At 39.7% G+C, this 26,136-nt stretch overlaps 1 protein-coding gene across 1 annotated transcript in view; it reads right to left on the reverse strand.

The window, feature by feature from the left end:
• The window catches only part of ERAP2 (endoplasmic reticulum aminopeptidase 2), a 39,436-nt gene extending 16,701 nt beyond the window's left edge, over positions 1-22,735 (reverse strand). The window contains 10 exon segments of the mRNA XM_054714288.1: positions 248-316; positions 1,873-2,004; positions 2,491-2,622; positions 4,121-4,234; positions 7,165-7,319; positions 9,680-9,800; positions 13,017-13,151; positions 16,609-16,747; positions 19,548-20,252; positions 22,701-22,735. Of these exon segments, the coding sequence (XP_054570263.1) occupies positions 248-316; positions 1,873-2,004; positions 2,491-2,622; positions 4,121-4,234; positions 7,165-7,319; positions 9,680-9,800; positions 13,017-13,151; positions 16,609-16,747; positions 19,548-20,252; positions 22,701-22,735 (1,737 nt within the window).
• Between the last annotated feature and the right edge of the window lie 3,401 nt (positions 22,736-26,136).

Consider the following 26,136-nt stretch of genomic DNA (forward strand, 5'->3'; position numbering starts at 1 on the left):
TGAGATATTTTTAGGCAGCCGTGGGCCTGTGGGAAAGCTGAATTATAACAACAAAAATGTAGTAGTAACAGCACCATCCCCCTAAATGGCCTGAACATTCCCCCTTCAGTCGGCTTTGTGTCAAGGGAAATCCTGGAGGCTCTCTTCCTCTCCAGTTATTTAAAGGGACCGCTGGGCTCTCTGCACACTCACGCCCGCCAGGTGATGGGCCAGATCTCGTCTGCTCTGTAGATCTCTTTATACTTACTGTGCTGCTTGTCCTCTTGGAATCGGAATAACAAAATCCACCAGATGTAAAATCACCTTCTAAACAACCCTATAAAGCAAGAATAAAGAGCACTGCCATTTGGGCACTGCCAGTTGACCGAATATGCATATTAGACACGAATGCAGACATTTACCAGCATAGCTATATGACAATTTAATTCACCCAGACATTTGATAATGAACATAGCAACTCATGAAATGAATAAAAGGCATCTTCGCAGTGACCATAGGAAATACACAAAGTTAGTTCATAAATTGCTATATTCCTTATCATGTCCAGATGAATTAAATTTTCAACTATATACTTAAAGTTTGCTAAAGAAGTTCACCATAGTGGGATAACTGTTTTAGGTTTGAATCAATTTGTTGGATTTTTCTTTCATTTGTTTCCTTTCCCCTGGGAAAGGTCCTAGTTTATCCGTTTATTCTGCATGTTACTCATGCCCTTATTTAACATTTAGGCAACTGTGTCTAGTATTAACTTTCTCCTGTCACATCATAAATTCTTTGGCATTGGGGAAAACACCTTTCCTTACCTGGCTATTTCCAATGACTACCATAGTAGCATACATATAATGAATGGACAATAAATTTTGAATTCAGAATTGATATGAGACCTAAGAAAATCACCAGCTTGGCAATCAACCCTTGAAACCAGGATTTAATGCTCTAAGGACAACTGTAGGTGGGAAAAATGACATATACACTGTCTAAGGCTCTCAAGTGCTATTAAATCACTTTACAAAAAATAACATCAGAGAATTCTTGTGATTTCCAAGTTGCTATGACATGGATTAGAACTGACGTTATGTGACATAATGCTGAGTAAGTTATTTTCAGGAACTTATCATTTGAATACCACAGTTTCATTTGGCATCAGAAGGGGGTCAACTAGAATATAGGTCCTTTAAGAGAAGGTTAAGTGGGAGACTTTACTGATAACTGGGAAGAAACTGTGATGTAATGGAAAGAATGAATACTAGATGCAGAGTCAGAAAACAGATTTTAAGCACTGACTCCATCATTCACTTGGTATATGATCTTAAGCAAATCTTCCCCTTAGTATTAGTTTTCCTAACTGTACAAATGGGGTAAGAATGCCTACCTTCCCTTCCTGATATGATTATAAGCATAATGAGACAAAAATTAACATAGCAGTATTCACAATTGGCTTTTATATATCCTCTTATTCTTGGCCAAATTTCTCCTTTAATTTCCCCCACACTACTACACACACTAAAGACAGATTGAACACGTAGAGTTCAACCTTAAAATTTGGGCAGAGAAGATTAGGTATTATTTAATAGGAATTACAAAGTCATTACATATTTTGGAAAACGGGAGGATAAAAGTGTATGGTTAACCACAGCAGGGAAACCAAAGAGAAGGAGGTCAAGTGCCAAACCCCTATGGCTAACCCAGTGTGGCACCCCAGTTCAGTATGGAGCCAGAGGAAAAAGGAAAAGTGCTGTCTTCTAAGGACCCCGGTAGTGTGGCAAGTGGAATAAGTAACTGTTGACTGACAATATAACTATTTATAACCTTCATAATTAGCCTCTCGGCTTACAGGCTTAACAGCCTGCTGTAACCCAACATTTGACTTACATTTGACATGCTTCTCCACAAATCATCATTCTTAGCATTTCGATAGCTGAACTTCTTTAAGTAGTGAATAATCCCTTTCCGAAATTTCTCCTCACTCAGGAAATCCTTGAGCATATTTAAAATACAAGCTCCCTAAAGAGAGAAAGAGAAAAGAATATATAAAGGAAAAGAGTATGATATATGTTTTTTTTGTTTGTTTGTTTTTTGTTTTGTTTTTTTAAATATATATTTTATTGATTTTTTACAGAGAGGAAGAGAGAGGATAGAGAGTTAGAAACATCGATCAGCTGCCTCTTACACACCCCCTACTGGGGATGTGCCCGCAGCCAAGGTACATGCCCTTGACCGGAATCGAACCTGGGACCCTTGAGTCCGCAGGCCGACGCTCTATCCACTGAGCCAAACCGGTTTTGGCTGATATATGTTTTTAGTGTGACATCTTTTTAAAGGAAGCTTCATTTTACAGAACTCACATAATGTCTGAAAAATGAACAGCAAATAAAATAAAAAGTAAAACAGGTGCAGTAACCCGGCAGCACCAACTTAAGCTGTTAATTTTATAGGCCGCCTTATAGTTCTCCTGAAAACAGAGTTTCCACTGCCCACAGCATTTACTACCTTGTTGTAGGAAATTGTATCAAACATTTCCTGTATTTGAGTAGGAGTTTTTGCTTGATTGGAGATAGGATGGGATGAATTTAGTGAATCTCTTTTAATTACTTCAAAACACACTTCCAAAAAATAGTCATCCTAAACAGAAGAGAACAATTTTTTTTCAATTTCAATTTGACATTCTCAAAGCAATAGAAAACATACTAGGTTTAGTAAGATATTCTTAGAAGTAAATATTCAATTAATATTTCTGACACTTGATTATAAGTTTCTTTCCCCCTATATACTTCCCTTTCAACAGTTCTCTACTCATAAATGTATAAATCCAACATCCCCTCAGATATGTCATGAATGTTTACCAGCTACCAAGCCTTTGGATACAGAACTAAAACTAATGGTTCCCATTAGTGAACACTTGCTACGTGCCAGGAACTTACATCCATCATCTGCCATCCTTTCAACACCCTGCTTGGGAGATACACTACATGCATTTTATAAGTGAGACTATGTGAAGCTTTGGGACTAAAACATGTATTCATCACATAGCAATAAGACACTGACTTTGAATCCATGTCTCTGTATATCATACTAAACCAATGCCTACTCCAAAGAGCTAATTATTAACCAGCTTGATGTGGTATTTAGAACTCCTGTGTCTATAAAAAGACAATTTTGAAGAAATCTTTTTTTTTTTTTTGTAAGAGGACATTTATTGGGTAAATTACAGAGGTAGACAAAGTAATTCCTAGAAGGGCCCTTGGAGCTTGGGAGTGAGGAAGCGAACGGTAACACGCCTGGGGCAGGGAGGGGGAAGGGAAAGGGAAAGGCAAGGGCGGTCTTCCTGAAGGGAGAGCATTGAAGAAACCTTTTTATATATTTTTGGGAAGTGAATAATAGGCCCTTTGTAAATTCTAGAGGATCGTGCCCCCAATCATGCCTAATTCAGGTTACATGCTAAGAACTCTGCACGGAACCTATAGCCATGGGCATTGTCTTATCTTATATCACTGTATATGAGCAGTGAAATTTCTTCCTCTCACTCCACATATACACATGAGTATTTGTACTATTGGAGTTCTCTGTCCAAAATTTTTTTGGTTGGGGAATTTATGTTTTGGGCTGAATATTATGCCCCTCTCCAATTCCTAAGTTGAAGCCCTAGTCCCCAGTATGTGACTGTGTTTGGAAATAGGGCCTTAACAGAGGGGACAAAATTAAAATGAAGCTGTAGGGTGGGCCATAATCAAATATGACTTGTGTCCTTATAAGAAGAGGAAATTTGGACACACAGAGAAACACTAGAGGAAAGACGATGTGAAGATCCAGCAAAAGGAGGCCTCTGTAAGCCAAGGAGAGAGGTCTCAGAGAAAACCAAACCCGCCGAGACATTGATCTCAAACTTCTAGCCTCCAGAACTATGAGAAAGTAAATTGCTGTTGTTTAAGCCACCCAGTCTGGTATTTTATCATGGCACGCCTAGCAAACTAATACAGTTTGCTTTGTATATCAAACAAAACATCATAGGCTAAAAAACACCATGCTATATTGTTTTTCTCTTTAGCATTCACAAAAATTTTAACAGTAAATCGACGATTGCTTAGGGCACATGGCATGACGTACAAAACTGTGAACTTACGAATTGTAGCTCTGGATATGTAGCATTAACAGAGATAAGTTCCATGTACTTTGCAAAACCCTCATTGAGCCAAATGTCATTCCACCATTCCATGGTAACCAGGTTGCCAAACCACTAGGAGGTAAAAACTCCATGTTATTCAAAGTCAAAAAAATACAGGTAACTGTTAACTCTGGCAAAAAAATAGAATGGATGCCAATTTCCTTCTTTTAGTAAATAAGGCCTTTCCTCTATCTTTGCTACCCTTTTCTCTCTGGACAATTTCCTTCTACCTTTTGCATCTCATGGTGCATATAAAATAATTAAAATTCTGTGGCACACACAAAATATATTTTTTGCCAATCTGACAAAGAATAGGTATAATTTTGATTCATTCAGACCTGACGGCTATTGTATTGGTTGTCGTCACTTTTTAATTTGATAATCTAAGGGAGAAGAGGTCAGTGCCCCTGACTAAATAGTCATGTTTTGCATGTTTTGAAAGTTCTTGCGATTCACCAGTGTTATTCAACTGAGTTCCCTGCCTTTTTGTCTCACTACCACATTTTTGCTTGCTTCACTTTTCTTTTCTTTTGTGTTCCCATTGCCTCCAGCTCTCCAATTTTCATTCTATCCTTTGAATACTTCCTAATATTAGATTTACTATTCTGGAAGAAAATAAAACATTTTTTTTGGGGGGGGGGGGGCGTTGTTTGTGTCTTGCACAACAACTATAATCTCAGTTTATCTTTGATATATGGTGAGGTCTAAGGAAAAATATAAGCCAAAATATCCTTGGTTAAGTTACCTCTTTATTTTACTAGTAGGTACTTAAGAGAATTCCAAGAGTTCATTTAGGACATTCAAATTGTTACTTAGTATTACTGATGAGCATATTTGGTGTTAACCTCTGCCCTGACATTTCCAGGGATTAACGTGGCCACTAAAGTGAATAAAGGTCTAAGATTTTAACTATGTACATAAAATAAAAAGGATGGATAAGGATAATCTAAATAAAATTCTACCATTGACCTATATTCGATCTGTAGTTTTACATATTACTATTTTTGTGTCCTTTTATATTTTATTTATTTATTTAGCCTATATACCCATTACAGTGCATCTAGTTTATCTATGTTAGGATTGCAGTCTCCAGGAGGATAGGAAACTAAAAGATTTTAAGATCCAGAAGAGCGTTGTTACAGTTATAGAGAAGAACAGCTACATCTGTAGCTTTTAGAAAATGTTTGAGCTCTATTCCTTTTTTGATGACCCTCAGATCATTTTGCAAGTGGGCACCAATCTTCCCAAGGACATTTGTGAGAAGGGACAGGTGGTGTTTCCTCAATTGTAGAAGTAATGAATATGAGAAATGCAGGTTGAGCTGATTCTGGCCACTTTTTTTAGTTGGCAAGAGTGGTTTGCTTCTTCATTCATTCAACGAGTATCTATTGAGAACCTATGTTCCTGGTACCAAGCCATATGTTAGAAATGTGAATGCATATAATACAGCCTCTGTCTCAGTACAAATGATGGAGGGCAACCAGCAGACAGATAAATGCAATAAAGCATTATGGGTGCCATGATCAATGTCTGTGCAAGGGACAGAGGGTTCCAGCAGGAAAGAATCAGTTCTGCTTGGAGAGTTTGTAGATTAGTTCGGAAATGATTCATTTCCTGAGTCTTGCAAGTGGTCTTGGGTATGTTGGGAGTGGTGTGTGCTCTGGGCAGATCAGCAGGAGCAAAATCATAGAGCAGCAACACAACCTAGCATGTTCAGGAAACGGCAGTGGTCTGGGATGGCTAAAGCTTAGTGTGTCAGTCAGAGATGAAGCTGGAGAGGTGGAGAGGGGCTATCATGGGGACCTTGTATGCCATTCTGGGGACCCTTGACTCACCCAGTTGGCACTGGGAGTCTTTGCCAGGGTTTTACACAGAGGAGTGACACGGTCATATGGAGACAAAATGGACAAGGCAAAAAATTCTAGTGCAGCCTGCTGCTTTAGCCATCCATACACTCTGCATTTCCACAAAGGAGAAGCTATTAAAGAAAAACTCAGAGGGAGCGTGGAGCTGAAGAGCTAGAGTTCTCCGACCATTTTTCTATGAACACTGGGTAGAAAGATTAGGAATCCCTAGGCTCAGTTAAGTGCTTTAGAGCTACAAGTGACTAATATCCAAAATCCCTATGATGGGCCAGTGGGGAGATCCTGAATCCGAGAAAGCTGCCCACATAGTGCAGTGCAGAGCATGGCTCTTACGTAATTGGGTATTTAGTTCACTGCTTAAAAAACAACAACACACAAATTAAGACATTATTATGATGATGACAAAAGGTAAACTTAAAAATTAAAAAGAAGAGAAATTATCAGGTTCTATATTGTCATGATATTTACATACATGGTGACAGAGAATTTCTAGGGCTCTAAATAATTCACTGTGCTACCGGGGATTTTCAGAAATAAATAGAGTAGAAATGGTCTCTGATATCTATAGTATTAGTTTTTTGGCTCCATATTTGTGTGTAAGACAGTGTCAATAAGTGGGCCTTGGAAATCTTACTCTGCAAGAAATGGTAGCAGTAGTAGTGGGCATTATCATCATTAATAACTTACACTAATTGAAGGCCTACTATATGACAGGCACAGACATCTCTAATCCTCACAATAATTTCAAGAAGCTTGATTTTGGAATATCACAGTACTAGGGCTATAAGAAAAAAAATATATTTAATAGAAATCTTTTTTGTAGGGTTTCCAATTCTGTGTTTTATGAATTTGCATAGTTGCCACCCTTCACTACTAAATGACATTTGAAGGGTCTACCCTGAAGGGTTTTGGAAAAATAAAGTGATCACTTCTCTCATGATAAAAATTCCTATATGAGTCCCATAGTCTAGAGCTGTAGCCCTCTGTTACTTGACATATTGTGTCTAGTTTGGTAATCCATAAGGTCCCCTCTAGAGATAAAATAATACAATTTTATGTTGTTTTAGGAAGATTGGTGGTGTCCTGTATAATGCTCTTTTGAACTGATACTAAGAAAATGTCATGAGTACCAAGTACCTGGTGTGCTAATTCATGGGCTATGACTCTGGTGACCCATAGTTTATCAAAAGCAGAAGAGGTCTTTGGATCAAAGAGTAGTGATGTCTCTCTGTATGTGATGAGGCCCCAATTTTCCATGGCTCCGGATCCAAAGTCAGGGATAGCAATTAGATCTAAAACATAAGAACAACCATACTTGATCATTATGGCTTCTACCCCAGAAGTGGGATTTGCTTCCTTCTCAAATACTTTATGATCCTTGCAGTATACATAGCAGACTTTCTAAAAACATCAAGAATATCTTAACATTGACACAGTGTCTTGTAGTTGCACTAAAAATAATCAGTACCCATGTCAAGTAGACTATATTCTATCAATACAGTTTTAGTTGCAGTTGAAGTACCCTATTGACATTTAACCATTGTTTTTTCAAAAAGTTCTGGACTCTGAAAATACCATGGATGCACTACTGCTAAGAAAATAATTTATTTATAGACACTCATGCTGTAGTTTATGTTAGTATACTGAAAACTTCAAAAATTAAAGGTGTCTGCTTGGCTGGTGTGGCTCACTGGTTGAGGAGGTCATGGTTCAATTCCTGGTCAGGGCACATGCCTGGTTTGCGGGCTCAATCCCCAGTAGGAGGCAGGAGGCAGCCAATCAATATTTCTCTCTCATCATTGATGTTTCTATTTCTCTCTCTCCCTTTCTCTCTCTGAAATAAATAAAAGCGTATTTAAACCTGAAACCTATATGATTATGTCAACCAATGTCACCCCAATAAATTTAATAATAAAAATTAAAAATAAATAAACAAAAAATAAATAAAAGGTGTCAAATAATTTTTAACATATTTGATATTCATCAAAACATATAATGAACTCATTTCTATAAAAAGAGAAAGCTATAAAAATTTAATTTTAGAAAACACCTTTTAGGAGCAAAATCTATAGTCAATATTGCAATTAATATTTCAAGAATATATGGCCTCTTTTATGAGCAAATGTTCTTTAAGGCAGTAGAGGGAAAAGGCATCAATTATTTTTTACCTCAATTTCCTCTCAACATTGATATTTTCTCTACCTCTTAACTAAGTCATGGGTGGGTAGGAAGTGTGTGTGTGTGTGTGTGTTGTGTGTGTGTGTGTGTGTGTATGTGTGTGTGTGTATCCTTTGCCAGTGACTTCATGTAGGTTAGAAATTTTAAATTTCTGGCTAATATTTAATCTTGATTTTTATTTTTATTTTGCCATGACATTTTGGAAGAAGTACTGTACAGCTGAAAAGAATGATAATTTTTTTTTAAGTTTGCAATGAACCATGTCATTGGTTTAAATTGCATTGTCTGGAATTTGTACTAGTTAATTCCAGTGTATAAAAACAAATACTTATAACAAAATAAGAAACTAAATTGGCACTAAAAAAGATCAGTATTCATTAGCACTTCAAATGTGGGAATGAGTCTTTTTCTAAATTGTACTGTTGATTTTCTATTAGTTGGATTATTTCTTAAAGCCATTAGAGACATTTAAATTGGCTCTATTTTATTTAAGCTGCATGCTTCTTTTCAGTTAGTTTTAAAATACATTTCATATACTCTTCAAAGTTGCATTTTTCAAGAACAACATCAGATTGTTGATTGCTGTTATTTAATCTTCCCTTGACTTTTGACATAGAGGAGAGCAGTGGATTGTGGGTAACTGAATTTAGTATATCTGTGCTAAGAGGTATGCTAAGGGGTATATAGAATCCACACTCAAATAATACAGTGAGACTCAGCAACTATAGGAATAAGCTCCTGATGTCTTTTCATGTTCCCTTTTACCTTCTCTAAAAAAGAAAAAAAAAATTGAATGGAGGTTGTGGGGAAAGGAGAAAAAGGATATGATAAGGAGAAGTATTTCTTAACGTCCCAAAGAAAATAAATGTTTGACACTGTCAGAAACTCTTAAAAAGTAATCTACATAAGCTATAAAATGAAATCATAGTTTTTATATGTTCTGCAATATTATGAAAATCACAACTTTTAACTTTTAAGATATAAAATTAAAACGAAGATAGACTGTGTGTATTTTCTTACATAAAGGTTTACTACCACATTCAAATTATCTATCTCCTCCAAATCGTTTTTAAAAATCTGTACCACAGTCTTTCTTATTTTCTAACCTCAATTAAACTACAGATAACAGATGAAGGGACAACTTTCAGCTGTTTACATAAATCTTTAGCAACTTTTATGAAACATTGCTGGTCTTGTACAAATATGGCATAGAAAAAAAATGTGCTCCAGAAAATTCACCAAATTAAGCCTAACATGGAATGCAGCTATTTTAATTTTAAACCTGATAAAAGAATAGAAAAATTATCCACACTACTTAGGCTTCTCATAAGTACTTTTCTACACTCAAGGACCCTCTCTGAGGTACAAGTTATTGCTTCCTGCGCTAAGTGAACCTCCTGAGTGCTCATTTAAACTACATCTAAAGGGGGAGGGAATCAAAGCAAATTCTCTAAGCAAAAATAAAGACACCTACCCAGTTTTGGGAGTGGATAGTTGATATCAAAGTAACTTTCATAAAAATCAAGTAGCTTCAATGATGCCTCCAAAGCATAATGAGTTTGACTCCATTTGTCTGGGGATGCATAAATGGACACCTGCAAAATGTTGGTCAGAAAGAGTGGTCTTTGAATGACAGATCCTTGGCATGATACCATTCCTAACAACACTTATCCAAAGAAAGGCAAACTACATGTATTGAAATACCATTAAAGCATGTTGTCAACATGGGATACGATGTCCTGCAAAGTATTAAAGCAAAAGCCACCCGTAAAAATTATAAACAATCCTGCATCTTTCATTACAATTCATTCCCTAGGTGCTAGTTGTATTTTTCAAGCTCTGTTAACCTATTCTGTCATGAGAGTCCACTTGAGTTCATCAGTATCATGTACACTTAAAACTAGCCTTCCAAAGTTATGATTAGCACAATTCAAATAAAACATAGTTTTATGAGGTGGAAAAGCCTTTAAGAACATATTGGATCCAGTTTCCACCATCCCCTTCCTAGTCCAGTTTACTTTAAACTAAAAAATGCCAAATATGTTCATTGACTCCCCTCAAAGCAAATAGCCATTAAGTAGAAAAAATAAAGTTAGTTTCTGATTTTCTTGGGTTTCAAGCATAGTGCTACTTTCATTCCATTATCTGCTACTTTCATTCCATTATCTCCTTTCATGCTCTGAATTAACTGAAGTTCCTGAGAACTTTTTAGGAAGGATATGTTCATGGCTGCCGTGTTTTGATGGATTACCAGCCACTGTGTTAAAAGTGTACATGTAAATATAAATTAATCCTCTCAATAACATTACAAAGTAGCTGCTATTATCTTCCTGGAAATTAATTTGCTCCAAGTCACCCATGTAGAATCTATAGACCTGGGATATGAGTCCAAGGAAGCTGACAGCAACCTGTCCTCTGCAGTAAAGCGCCATCTGACCTCTCACAGGTCTACAGCTATGCACATACAGACCTATGTGCAGAGATGCCATGATGTGTGTGCAGATACATAGTTAATAATTTTTCTACATAGGTATCATATATATGTAAATTATAATAGCCATTTTATAGCCAGTTTATGGCTATTTTTCATAAGCATTATTTTATGGTTCTCTGAATATGTTTTTATGTCAATCATTTGGTCCCTCAGGTTAAGGAGTTCTTGTTTATTTTAATGTGTCTATTGATGTTTGCCAAACTTATATAAAAATAAATATTGGGTATTGTAAATTTTTGCAAACAATGAAGACTCTAAGAATTATGAAGAGTTTCTTTTATTGAGAAAAACAATTGGAAACAATGTGAATGTCCTGAAATAAGGTACTGATTAAAAAATTTTTTGAGGTAGAGTACTAAGCAATTATTAATATAGTATTACAGAAAAATATTTAATGGCATTCAATTTTTATTGCATATTATGGTAAAGATTGAGTTAAAATAGTCACATATTATTTTATATAAAGTATATACACAGTATATAGTGTTACTATATATATATATATGTATCATACACACACACACACATACATATACATACATATATACTAGAGGCCCGGGAACAGTCCCTAGGCCTGACCTGCGATCAGGGCCATCTTCTCCGGCTGCCCACAGCTGGCCCTGATCCCTGCTGCCACCTACCCCGGTTCCCCATTCGCCATCAGGTTATCAGAGCCTGCCAGCCAGGGGAGGGACCAAGAGGTGGTCAGTGCACCTCATAGTGACTGGTCGAGCGGTCATTCTGGTCATTCTGCCGTTAGGGTCAATTTGCATATTACCCTTTTATTATATAGGATAGAGGCCTGGTGCACTGGTGGGGGCTGGCCGGCCTGCCCTGATGGGGGCCCCAGATAATGGCGGTGGGGACAGTTGGGGCGAGGGGCCATGTGGGGGTTTTGCAAGCCTGCCACACCCCTGATTGGGGTGAGGGTCTCCACTGGGGGCGGGGCCAGCCAAGGTGAGGGGCTGCGGTTGTTCTGGTCTCTGGTCATTCCACCATTTCGGTCGCTGGGCTTTTATTATATAGGATTTCTAATGCCACCTCCTCTACAAAACTGCTATTAACAGCTTCTCTTCTGATCTTGATTGCTACTATTAATATTAATACCAATAAATCTATAATAATAAAAGTATAATATGCTAATTAGACCAAACGACCTTCCAGACGAAGCCAGGGCTGTGAGGGAAGCCCGGGTCCCGGGTGCCAGAGGGAAGCCGGTGCTGGCAGCTGGGGGAAGGAAGGCCTACTCTTGCATGAATTTTGTTCATCGTGCCTCTAGTATTATTATAATGCTAGGGGCCCGGTGCACAAATCCGTGTACCTTGAAAGGAACTGTGGGCCACATGGCTGTGGTAGGCACAAGGGTGGGTCTTGGCCCATCTTCTGCACCTCCATCCGGCCCCTTCTGCCATGACCCCCAGTCCCATGTCTGCCGGTAGCCCCGCTCCCGCTGCCGCTGCTCCCATGCGCTGACAGTGCCGGCCCCACTTGTACCTGCTGAGCAATTGGGGCTGGCGCGGAGCAATTGGGGCTGGCGCAGAGCAATTGGGGCTGGCGCGGAGCAATTGGGGCTGGCGCCAGCAGCGGTTGCGAGCGGAGCCAGAACCGTCAGCGATGCAAGCGGCGGCTGCTGCCCTGATTGACCCTGAGGAGCAGGGGAAGGTGGAGAAGCCCTCAGGAGTGATCAGGGCTGGCAGCCGACACTTGCACCTATTGATGGCACCAAGTGATTGGGATCGGTGCTGGGCACCAGCAGCGGGTGCGAGCAGGGCCGGCACTGGCAGCAGGTGTGAGCGCTGGGCAGGACTGTAGAGAGGGAGCAAAGAATTTTCAGTAACCAACACAGGCTCGCCCCAGTGACAGCGACCAGTGCCCCCCACCCTTGGTCTGGCACCCCCGCTCACCTGCTCCGCCATCCTGCCACGGCCAATGCCTGCCATGTTCTACACATGCCCCCTGGTGGTCAGCACATGTCATAGCGACCCAGTTGTTCAGTTGTTCCGCTGTTTGGTCTATTTGCATATTAGCCTTTTATTATATAAGATATACATATATATACATATATATATATATATATATATACTGTCATATACTAACATACATAGAGAAAGTAGTTGGAAGGTATACATTAACATTATCAGTAATTATATCCTAGTAATGGAATTATAGGTAATTTATTTTATTTTTACCTATTTCTTGTTTGTAAGATAAGCATGATATTTTGATAATAAGGAACAAAGCTTAAGAAACTAAAGAAAAGTTCATTGCGCTCAGCACACTATTCTGTGCTGTGTATGAAATTAGATTTCAATCTTACCTTGACCCCTGATGAGGTTGTCCCACTCACAGACATGAAATCACAAACTATGTAGGCTACAAGGTATGTACTCATTTTTACAGTAGTTTCAAAATGATCTTCCAAGAGGCCTCCTTCAAGTTCAATTGTCTTAACCTACAGGAAGGAAAAGAATCATTTGAAAATGAGAGTATTTTACACCAGTGCCTATGACATAAGCCAGGTAAGTCAGAGGAGAGCCTGACACTCCTTCTAGGAGGGCATAGCATTCGGTGATCTCTCTACCTTTATTTTTTCTTATCCCTGGACTTTCCTGAAGACACACTGCACTAATTTTGAGATCCCAAAATGTATGCCAATCTTATTTGCTTGAAAATGTATTTGCTTAATTGCTTGAAAGCATAATAGCAGCCTAGATGCTTCTACTTACTTGAAATGCAATAATCTTCAAATTGCCATAAATTCAAGTTCTGCACTTCTAAGGAAAAATACCCAGAGAATGGCCCCTTTTCCCTTGTTATATAATAAGTAAATCTCTGTTGCAGAAGGAAATGGGAAGCAAAACTGTGCTAAATGATTAGCATTATCTTTTAATTCTATTATCATGTGTGTGTGTGTGAGGTAGGTGTTATTTCACAAGTGAGGAAACAGAGTCTCAAAAAATATGAACTGAATTGCCCAAGATCACAAGGCAAGTTCCACAGCAAGACCAAGATGTGGATGTGACCGTGTGACTCCAAAGACATTGCTCATTCTTTCACCTCACTGTGTGACAGCTTTAGTCACAGTCTTATTTTTATCTTTGCTTCATTGATTTCACAATGAAAGCAGTCAGGCCAAGGAGGTCATTAGTAATTTAAGCTCCTGCCTATGTACTGAGGAAGCAAAAGTTTTAAGCCTACAGACTCGTCAGCTGCATCTCTCAAGTTCACTGAATAATTACTGAGTTCTATCTTTATTTGCTCTGAAGAGCTAGTCCCAGAGATGATCTCCAATATGGTATAATACCCCTAAATACTGAATGGGTCAGATTCAGTGATCTGAAAATACCATCTTCTTCAAATTGGTGAGAACTCCTGGGCTAGCTTGCTCCCCTCCTCACACCTTCCACCCCACTTTGTAAGGTGTCAGGCTTGGGGCAGTGCTAACTAGGCCTTGAGCATGTTTTATGTGTTTGGTTAAGATAATAGTTTGCTTTGGCAAGAGGCAATAGCTTGAAATATCACCATAAACTGCCTAGCCTACTTCAATGACAAATGTTCGTGCTATTAAATTCTACATAATTTAATTCTACAGATTTCTATCAAAGCATTCAGTTCCTAAGTTCCTATAAAGCAGAAGACAATGACCACATGCTCTAAGAAAGTTAGCAGTATCTTCTGGGCTGTCATTACTTCTTTCCAGCAAATTCATTTAGCTCAATAATAATCTCTTTCTTTATGAGTCTGATGCAAGCAGAGTTCTGTGGATACATACTCCTAGCAAAAAAGAGGGTTATAGAAGAGGGGGCCAGGGAGAAGGCATTGACTGTAGTCTTCTGACCAAACTCGGCAGCAAAACCATTGAGTCAAGTGTGTGGGGGGGTGAGGGAAAGAGGAGGCAAGGCTGTGGCACTATGGGGAAATGAGCATCTGTGCCTCCAGACAGCTGGTAGCAATGATGTGCAGGAGACAGATGGGCATTCCCTCTGATTTTTCCCCCAGATAAAGATGTACCCCATGGAGGCTGAGTTTTGTTCAGGAACTTGGAGTGACTCATAGGTTAACACTGCCTTAAGTGGAAGTGTATGGGTGTTAGTGTAAGTTCATCCAGGATGGTGATGTACGTTCCAAGCATAAAACACTTGTTGCTAGATGAGGAGTTGGCGGTTTTCTCAATACTGGCAGGACTCTACTTGCACAGCAAGTGTCACCAGCAGGTGTGTGCTCCTTTAAGGAATAAAGGGGACAAAGAAATGCCCTAAAGATATGCTGCCTCTACCAGTGCTTGGCTGGCCTCCTCACTTCCCTTAAATCTTAACTAAACAAATTGAGAACTTAGTATTTGTTGCTTCTTCTCACCAGACCATAACCCATATTAAGTGCTGTCACTGCTATTATCCAGAGAGTATGATTGTAGTATTCCTTTAGGTCTCTTTTTTTTCTTGGCTGAACTGAAAGTCTGGGTTGGTTGGGCATGTCAGCGAGGAGCAGGATGTTAAGCCAAAACTGCTGAAAACGGCACGATCCAGAGAACTGGTCTAGTCAACTGAGGCAATGCAAAGATTCAAGGGTTGTAGAAAATACTTTCAAAGTGTTCACTTATTTTTCTTAAATATGGGAAGTTACTGGGGGTTTCTAAAAATAGAAAACTTAAACTCTGATATAACAAAATGACCATTTATGTTGGTGTCACACTTTAATTAAAAGGCTTAATGAACTCTGTTTTTACTTTAGCCTCCATGGTTATTCATATAAAAATATATTAATAAAAAGCTGCCAGAAAGGGGCTGAACTGTGCTTTGCAAGCATTTCTACCTGGAAAATGAGAGGACTAATTAAACTGCTGTCTTCACAGTCGTGGAAAAGCTATAGGATGTGTGTTAAGTGCGATGTTCCTCTTGATCTGCTCTGCCAGTATTTCAGAGTAAATATCTTATTTTTCTGTTTAAATAGGAATCTGGGAAGTTCAGTGTCGAGCTTATGAACTCATTTCTCCCCTCCACCGTGAGTCCACCCGCTGTTCAGGGCCGAGAGGGCAGCGGGGAGGGCCAGAGCCGGCTGCTGTCTGTGCTGCCCCTCCCGCTGAAGCACCGGCAGGAGAGCCTCTGCCTTTGTCCTACATTACAAGTCGGGGTGGGGAAACACTTTACATTTTGTTCAGCAACACGAATGGCAAGCACGGCATTAGTGAGGAAATACCACATCAACTCAGGCCCACTGTGTCTTTCGGAGTCTCTGCATTTTGAGTACAAATACAAGCCAAATAAAAGGTCTCTTTCAATTTAAAAAAAGTGTATAACCACAATAAATAATTTTTATAAATAACTTTAAGAACGACCACTGCAACTTACAAAAAATGAAAACGGATTTGTAAGTTCCAGCACAGAAGTCTAGGTCAGAATATTTGGGGGAGGGCCCAGGCAGGGGTCTCTCCATCCTTGTCCTTCAGATGCGGTCCCTGGCCCAGCGGCAATGGCATCCGTCACCTGGGAGCTTGTTAACAAGACGGAATCTGGGGCCTCCCTCACCACAAGACTCACTGAATCCGAACCTGAATTTTAACAAGGTCCTCGGATGATTCATGTGAACATTAAAGTCTGAGAAGGACTGCTCTACTTGATTCTGAATTTTGTCTCTGGCCAAGTAACACTGATTTAAAAGAACAATGTTTCCTTATGAACATAAAGAAGCTGTAAATCACTTTGTTTTGTTAAAAAGCTTTTGGTGTAACAATGTCCCAAACAAAATGATGTTAAAATCTAGAAGGATTTGGGTTATTAAACAATATGTTTGATAGAACAAATTAATACTTTAAGTCTTGGGAAAAAAAGAAAATATTTTTAAAAGCAACACAGCAAAGACAAAGGCTCAACTTGAGAACGATTCCCCAATGTTTCTGAAAGTGGCAATACCTTTGGCATGTTGGATAGTGCAATGTGTCTGCTCTCTCTTCTTATCGTGATGGAAAAGTTGGCTTTGAACAATGGTTCGTCAAAGCAAGGGAAAGCCATTCGCGCCTCAGTTGGTTCAAAATCTGTTACTGCGATTGTTCTGTGAAAAGAACCACCCCCAGGCAGAATACATAAGTGAAACCAAGACAGAAATGAATTTGTGCCTTCAGAACAATCCTGGAAGTGACATATTTGATTTCTCAAATTATAATTTTTGAGAATCCAGGCTTTATTTTTTTTCCCAAATAAACAATGGTAACATTTAGTTTTAGTGGCTGCCAATTGTGAATAATGCATGGTGCTGGGCACTCTGTTTATAGGATCTCCTTCATTCTCCTAGCAGACAAGGATTTAAGGCTCAGAGAATTGGCTTGACCTTATCTGGATCCTTAGCTAGTAAGTGGCTGAGAGAAGCATGCATGTCTAGTCAAGTTGAGGTCAAAATGGACTAGGAAATTAGTAGGTCAGTACCATCTCTAAACCTGTGGGAATCTCAACCAGATATATGACTAATGGTGGGTCATGACTTAGGATGTGTTCCCAGGAAGCAGACCCTGATTTATTAAGAAAGTTCTGCCAAAAGAAAAGGGAATGAGAAAAGCAGGATCGGGAGAGGAAGAAGCCAGGCCAGGTCGCAGCTTCAGCCTGATCCCCAGGAGCTCTGGAAAGGAAACTCCACCTTCAAGTCCTCCCCCACGCCCCCAACTGGAGGCAAGGAGCTATAGCATAGACACATCTCTATATCCCATCACCTGGATAATGCCTGAAATTGTATAATTCAGACTGTAAAGGAGAAGCTATCAGGATAATCAGAATAAGAGTCAGAAATAGCCTGTAGCTAATTATGGGAGGCATTCTGGAAGTCCTCCAGCTCTTATTCCAAAAAATGCCCCCCTCTAATCTCCCAGGTCTCCCATTTAAAATGATATCCTTAAAAAGTATTTTCTTTGGGCAGGGCCACTGTCACTTGAATACATTTAAGAAAAGGCATCACATGGTGCTCTAGTGGAAAGAAGTTGCTGAGCTTTCTATCCAGCACTACCCTGGACCTGAGAACAGGCCCCCCAGAAGTGAGGCTGCAATGAGGGGAAGCATCCCCAGGGAAGCGGGGGAAAGAGACGGGCCTGGGGAAGGCTGTTCTAAGTGGACTGCTAAGGCTCTGGGTGGGTGCATGAGCCCCCAGAGGGCAATGAGTACCTAAGGTGGGGGAGGGAAAAGCAAGTATGTAGCAGATGCTGCTCAAGTTGCCTACTAACATATCCCCCTTCTGCAGTCCCATCAGAATCCTGATTTTGTTCCGGAAGGCCATGCATCTTTAGACTCCCTTGCAAGTTGGTAGGCATATGACTCTTGGCCTAGTTGAAGTCACTGGGTGGGAAAGCTCTGTAAAAGGAGTCAGACTCAGCCGGAATGCTTCTTTCTGCCTTTTTCTCTCCCCCATTTCCCCGTTTTTCCTGCCTGGAATGCGGACTTGAAGGCCAGGGGTGCACAAATCATCTTGTATTAGGAAGGGAGCCATATGCCAAGGAGGCTGAGCAGAAAGATGGAAGGAGTGTGGGTCCTGGATAACACCGAGAAGCACTGTAGTAAGCCTGAGCTGCCCTACTTCTGGATTTCTTTTTTTTTTTTTTTTCCCCACAAGAAAATTACCCCCCTATGTGTTGAGCACTGTATTTGGATTCCTCTAACTGGCAGCTGAACACAACTGATAAAGGGTGGGAGAGCCAGGCTCTTCTTGCCTCCCAGGTGACCCAGCTCTAGACAAATTATCCTCTTTCTCTTTCGCTTACCTCTAGCAAATTCTGTCTGTTTATCCTCCAAAAGAAATGCCAAGTTCAATCACTTACTCCATAAGGCACCACCTCTAGCCTGGCCCAAGCCACCATTTCTTGCCTGAACTACTGCAATGTCCTCCTAAATGATTGCTCTTCTTCTACTTTTTCCTCTCATAATGGGTCCTCCACATACACTTGGACTTTATAAGCAGAGATCAGGTCAGAACCTTCCAGTGAGTTCCTTTGCACTAGAGTAAAAGCTTAAACTCCTCACAAGAGGCACTAAGTGATATCACCCCTTTCAACTCTACTTCTCTCTCTTGCTCATGCTCTTCAAGCCACACTGGCCTTCTTTTCTCAATCTGTCCCACTTTGCACTTGCTGTTCCCTTTTCTGGGGACACTTTGCTCTATTACATCCTCATGATTGTGTCCTTTTTAAAAAAAATGTCAGATCTCAGTTTAAATGCACCTCGTTGACAAGGACTTCCATGACCACTCAGCTAAATTAGTCCCAACCCCCAGCTACACTTACTCTCCGTTGTTTTATTGCCTTCATAACATTTATCACCTCGTTCATATCTCACCACTAGAGCTTCAGTGTCTAGAACAGTGCCAGGCATAAAGCATGTGGCCAATAAACATGAGGTGATCAAATAAACAGTATTTCTCAGTTCTCCAAACATATTTGCTCCTGCCTCCTGCATTTGAGTCATGCTGGTTCCTGGGTAAACTGCATACTTTCATTTCCTCTCTCTCTCTAGCCACATCTCACATTCCCTTCTGGTCCCAGATGAAGGCTCGCCTCCTTTGAGAATCCTCCCCTATTTCAGCTCTCTCTGCACTGAGCATCCTTTCCTGCAGAACATAAACATGTCTGTCTTATCACAAACACACTGGCTTCTCCTCCCAGCTACTCTCCCTCCAGCAGTTTATGCCTCTGCATTCTTTCTTCCCAGCTTTCCTGCAATTTCCTTAAGAAACGGCAGAGCGTCTCCTTCTACCTCCTTTCCCACAGTTTATTGGGCTTTTCATAAATGATTGCTGAAACGTGCTCTTGGCAAAGAGATCTAACACATAAGGAAAGTATCATGAGAGACTGCAAACAGCTGGGGCAACATCTTACCTTGTTTCACCACCAACAGTTCTGTACGTGCTTTTATAAAACCCTTCAAAGCCGTCAGCTAACTTGCCCTGAAAGTCAATGGCCACATAGTATTTCAGGTCAGCCGTAAGTTTCTCTGGAACCAGCAGAGCAATTTGCTCATGAGCAGGATAACTCAAAACATCCAGCTTTCTCCCTGGTTTCCTGTATCTCAAATCTTCCTCTGAATGAAGGGTGACATTCATGATTTCGAGATCTTTGCTGTGTAAGATGATAAATTGGGTGGCATCTCTGACTAAGACTTCAATCTTCTCAGATGCAACGAAGTCCAGGGAGGTGAGATTTGGATGAACAAAAAGGTCATAGTGAAGAGGAATGACCGTGTTGGGGAGCCTTAGCTCATGCCAAGGAAATGGTTCCCCATTGGTGGCTGCCGGGAAAGCCCCAAGGTCCTGATTGAACTGATCACTAGATGGCATTGAGAACCGAGAACAAATGCATATTTTAGGTAAGATGATTGCTGTACAGTAAAATCCTATATAAACATTAAATATTCGTTTTCTGTGTGAATTAACCATTGCAGAAGAATGGAATATCAAGTCTATTCTCTAGAAGATATGTTACTCTCCAGACTAACTCTCATAGTCTTCATAGCACTATATAGGCTCCAGTTGCGCCACATAGGATCTGAACAATGTTTTAATACATTGATTTAACCTAGAAGAAAAGAAAACATTATTAGCATGAAAAAAAGATTTCAACTCATAAATAAAATCTTAAAAAAATAAAAAGATATACGGGAATAGGGAAAACCTGCTCGTGTCAGAATCAGGCCAAATATCCACAAAATAAAGTAGAAATTGAGCTATTATCTGGTTATTACAAATACAAATTTTTTAGAGCTCTAATGAAAGGACTCTGCCTTAAAATTGTATGGAACAAATGCCCTCCGCATTTCTGTACAATGAGCGGAAGGAAGGTGTGTAAATTCATTGCCTGGTGAATGCTTCTAACATTTGGCTACATCATTCTAAGAGTATCTGGTTCACCTGAAAGTGAACTACACAGGTGTTTCTATTTTCTTTTTCTACGTCACAAAGAGTATGTTCTTTGGATACCAGATATTACTATTTTATATATGTATATATTTTTTATTGATTTCAAAGAAAAGGGAGAGGGAGAGAGAGATAGAAACATCAATGATAAGAGAATCATTGATCAGCTGCCTCCTTCATGCCCCCCACTGGGGACAGCCCGCAACCTGGGCATATGCCCTTGACCGGAATCAAACCTGGGACCCTTCAGTCCGCAGGCTGACACTCTATCCACTGAGTCAAACCGGCTAGGGCCAGATATTACTATTAATGGCATTGAACTTTGCCTCTTTCATACACATCTGAATGGCCTTATTCTATGGCTATTGATATAAAAGTTGCTGGTCAAGCTAGATGTTTACCCTTGGATTATTTCCAAATTATCAAAAGCTATGGAAATAAAATTTGAGTTTATAATATTCTGACATTATTAAAAAGTTGTTTTTGTCCTCTGCATTTTAGGCTACCTCTGAAAACACAAATTAAACTGAATTCACTACCTCTGTAAACAGAACTAAGATGATTTCCTCTTATTAGCAGGGTATAGCTACCGAACACATAAAATTAGGACAGTATAGTTAATATACCAACTCCCACCCTGCCACCTGCCTCTGCCTGCTTCCTCCCTGCTTCAACTTAAACCCATGAATGGTTTATTTTCTTTTCCATTATTAACAAGTTCTTTAGAATTACTTATCTGATCAATTACTTCATTTTTCCAATTTGCAATATTAATGCAGATCAACAGGTATTGTTAAATGAACAAAGACAAAGAAGAATAAAATAATGGTTAAATTATTTTTTGACAAGTATTAAATTACTAGAGGCCCGATGCATGAAGGTTCATGCAAGAATAGGCCTTCCTTCCCCTGGCTGCCGGCACCAGCTTCCCTCCAGCACCCAGGACCCAGGCTGCTTCACTCCTGCAGCTGCCGCCACCCACCCAGGGTGTGCTCTGAGCCGACCTGCGGCCATTCGGAGCACGCCCCCACCCCTGGTGTGTGTCCGCTGGGGCTGGGGGCGGCATGGAGTCCCCTCCTGCCCATCTGCGCACATAGTTCCTCCTGAGCCAGTTGTGATGCAGCCTCCTCCTGAGCCGGTTGCGATGCCTTAAGGCATCCCAGCTAATTTGCATATTACCTATTTATATATATATATATATATATTATCTTTATATATATATATATATATATATAGATGGCTACCAAATCTCAATGTTCCAGAAACCTCTGATACATAAAACCAAAACTGGTCTATTAGCTTGAATTTCTGATATTTTGAAAAATGAAATTGCTTATTTGTTAGGTTCTAGGTTTGGGAATCAGGATGCCTGGATTCTAATACTAGCTCTGCCACATTTACCTGTGTGAGCTGGGACAAATTTCTGATTTTTTGAGCCTTAGTTTCCTCACCTATAAAACAACGTAATTATTACACCATCCTCACGATGGGAGGATTAATTGAAGAACTTAGCACAGCACAGCAACTAGCATATAGGAAGCATGTAATGCATGTTAAATATTAAATTATTATTTTGGATATTGTAACTTGTATCCTCTGGCCTAAATTAAGAAGTAGTGCTGCCCCACTTGTAGCAAACACACTCCAAGAAAGGTGCATTTTTTTTTTTTCTGTAAGAGCGAGAGAAAGGCCTTGGCATTTACTCATATAGTCTTTAACTTTAGAACTGGCAAGGACTCTAAATGCCAGATAACACAAGTCCTTAGTGTCCAGATAAGGAAACTGAGTTGGGGGAGGGAGAGGGACTTTCCTAAAATCACACAGGAAGTTTGAAGCAGAATCAAGACCAAAATAGAGCTCTTGGATCCTTGCTCTCACCGACTTTTCCATTATACTGCACTGTAGCTCCAATAGCATTGCAATGAACAAAACATCCTGGGATTGGAGATGCAGGTATTGCAACAAACGTCTGGGAAAGGCTAAACAATCTCCAAAAGAGAGTGAGTTAAGCAGAAGATTCTTAAACCGAGTCCCACCTTTAAGCACACACTTTCCAATACAGTAGTGCCAGATTCACCCCCTTTCACCAGAGCCTCGCCTTCATTTGGCAAGACTTCCTCAGTACAGCAGTTTTATGCCTTCAGTTCTGGCCATTAGCCTCACTGAAAAATTCTGATTTAAAGACAATTTCAAGAGAAATGCTAAAGCGTTACCTTAATCCACGTTGTTGCAGATTTGAATGGAGGGGAGTTTATTTTTGCTTTCACTTTCTATTTGGTAAGACTCAGAACTTGGGCTACTTCCTGGTCATAGCACTAGCTGGTTCATGGTCACAGAGGTATAACGGGCTTAGCACAAAAGCTTTTGTTCGGAAAGCAGGAGAGACTGGCAAGTGGCTTCAGAGCAAGAGCCACACCATAGCAAGTCAGGGTAGGCACCCAGCTTTTCGGCTGCTGCTCCTGCTCCTTTTTCTTTCCCATTTCTTATCCCCACGTGTACACATTCAGAACCTAGCTTGAGTGTGTGTGTGTGTGTGTGTGTGTGTGTGTGTGTGTGTGTGTGTGTGTGTTTTAAAGATACGTTTTTATTGATTTCAGAGAGAGGAAGGGAGAGGGAGAGAGGAGTAGTGGTGGTAGCTCTGCAACATTCCTTTTCACAGGACCCAGCCTAGCTGTGTACATCTGTCTGTGTGTCTGTGAGTTCTCAGGATTCTCCCCTGCCCCCGAGGACAGAAGTGATGATGGAGAGCGAGGAACCAAGGTGATCATATTGATTTATGGGATCCTAGAAGAAAAAGTTGAGTAGGATCCAGGTGACTTCATAGCTTATTATTGAAAACTATTTCTCACCAGAGGGGTTTCTCTTTTTTTCCTGAGAATAGAATAAGCTTTGGGATGTGTGTTACTTAGGGAATTCACATATCTCACTCTCTCATATCATCCTGGTCTTCCCAACCATCCCTTGCTCAGAGAAGCTGTCCTTGTTGGCTCTGTCTAAAACAGCAGCACTCCTCCCTAAGTCTACCCCAGCCACCACCCAGGGTCTGCCTCCTTAGCCTGCTTTATTTTTCATCTTCACATTTATCAATTCCTGAGACTTCACTATGTATGTCTTTATTTGTTCGGTCTATCTCCCCAATAGGACATAAGCTCCTTGCTGGCAGGGAATTTGTCTGCTTTGCTCACCAGTCCATGCCCAGAGCCTAGGGAAGAGTCCGGCATGTAGGAGACCCTCGATAAATAGCTGTTGAATGGGGGAAGGCATTTTTAATATTTTTAGGTTTTTCTTTTCAGATTGCCTTACACTTGCTCCATGCTTCTGGCTAATCAGGGAAACTTCCATGCCAAGGTGAGCCAGCATTTCCTCACCTTTACTGAGACTGCCACTCTATATGCAATACATCTCTCTCAGTGTGTCGTGTGTAAACCTGTCCCAAGGCGAATGTCACCTTCAGAAAGCCACCTGGGAAGTGACACATGCTTCCTCCCCAGCCCCTAACTAGGCATTTTGTTCAGTCAGATCTACTGGCCCTTACCTTATGCTGCCATATTTGTGCTTCATATTCTTCCTTAAACCATCAACTCCTGAAGGCCAGGGCCACACACCATGCCCCCACCTCTCTCCAGCACTGCTCAGAGTTGTGCACCTTGGAGGCCCTGAACACACAGGCGAGAATGAGTGAGTTAAAATTAATTTTCCAAAGAGTTGAAATTAATGTATTTGTAAAAATGTTGAAAGAGTTTTACTAATTTTTAATGGAAATCTTTCCCAAATATATTATAAATATTTCCATCCCCTTACGGTGTTCTCAACAGATTTAAATCTTAGTGGCTCAGGTTTTTATTTTATTTTATTACACACTGGACCTAGAATCAAGAGGATTGGATTACAGTCATCTTCTTAAAATAGGTCACTTCCTCATTTCCAAAGAAGAAGCAGTAACCCTTTCCTTAATTATTACAGAGGATTATTGTCAATCTCAGAATGACTGTGATAATACATATGTGGAAACAGTTTATAAATGGTTTGAAAACTTTAAAGTTGTTTACATGCATAGCTACCTTTTATTAATAATCATCAATGTTATGTTGTAGTGAAGTGCTGCCCTTGAGGCCAACCAGATGTAATAACCCATGTTGCTATATATATTTTTCAATTCTGTGGGTACTATACAGAGTTTATTCCAGTTTCTCCATTATTATCAGTTTTTTAATTTGCTTTCTTTTGTTATCTCAGCTATTCCCAACATCCTATACCTATTTTAAGTTTATTCCTTCTAACAGTGTTACAGGCTGACAAATTAGCAAATGAAGCTAATTGGACATTATTTCAGGCACTCAGATGCCTTAAAATTTATTTCTTAATGCTGCCTGTGGCTTTAGTGTTGTGGGTGGTGAGAGTTCAGTATAAACAAAATGATTAATAGCCTCCTGACAAATGAAAGGTTACTGAATCTCCTTTTAGCTTTTTGCTGTTGAATTTTTTCCCTTTAACATAGACACAGCTTGGCCTTTGTTCCTGCTAGATGCTATCACTCTGAATACCAGCTAGTTTACAGTTTAAAAAACTACTTCTTCTCTGCCTTCCATTTCTTTTCAAAAGGATCTCTAAAAATCTATTGAAAGTACATCACGAAATTATTGCTATGCCTCTGTACATTTTCAAATAAAATAGAGGCAGAGTCTATAATATGGTTTTAAAAGTTTTAATTTAAAAAAAGAAAGTTTATGATAGTACAAAGACTGAGAGTCCATGAGGGGGGCATGGAATTCACCTAGAAAATGCATTCTGTAGCTTCTTTTAAACTCATCCAGTTTCAACAGAAAATTAAAACAGCATATAATCAGAATTTTAAGTCAGTAACTGACAGGAAGGTTGCTTTTCAAATATTAATATCTTTAACATGCCTTCCACAACATTTACTAAAAATGGAAACAGAAGAATGTCACAATGAAAAATTTATATTGTTAATGTAGAATGGAATATTAAGTACAACTGAAATTATACTAGATTTAAATTTTTTATTTAATAGCCAAATGAAAAATTATTTTGCTTCTGTCACCTTTCCAATTAAAGATCACAGAAATAACTGATGACACAATTCCAAGCAGGAAAAGTAATTTAAAAAGAAATCAAAGTGACTCAGAGCTTGTTAAATATTTTGAAGGGAAATTTTTATGCTTCCAACTGATTGAACCAAACAAGAGTATTGCTTGGCTTCCCACTACTTACAGATTTAGCTTAAAAATCTGTAAGAACTTCCACTATGGCCCAAATAGAATAGGGCCTGGGATTTATCTCCTCACTTGGAACAACCAAAAAGAATGGACAAAAGACAGTTGCAAGGCAGTGAGGACAGTGATCACCAAAGAGAAAATATGTTGACTAAAGTAATTCCCAACTGTTACCTGAAAGGACATAGAGGCTTTCTCTTTCTCCTGATGTCTCTTGTTTACACCTCCCCGAAGCCAATACTTGGTATAAAACTAGGCAGTCGGGGATGGTGGGTATACCTTTTTAAATAAAACAGGTATCAACTAGAGAAGTCATGGAAT

This window comes from Eptesicus fuscus, chromosome 4, assembly GCF_027574615.1.
Source record: "Eptesicus fuscus isolate TK198812 chromosome 4, DD_ASM_mEF_20220401, whole genome shotgun sequence".
NCBI lineage: Eukaryota > Metazoa > Chordata > Mammalia > Chiroptera > Vespertilionidae > Eptesicus > Eptesicus fuscus.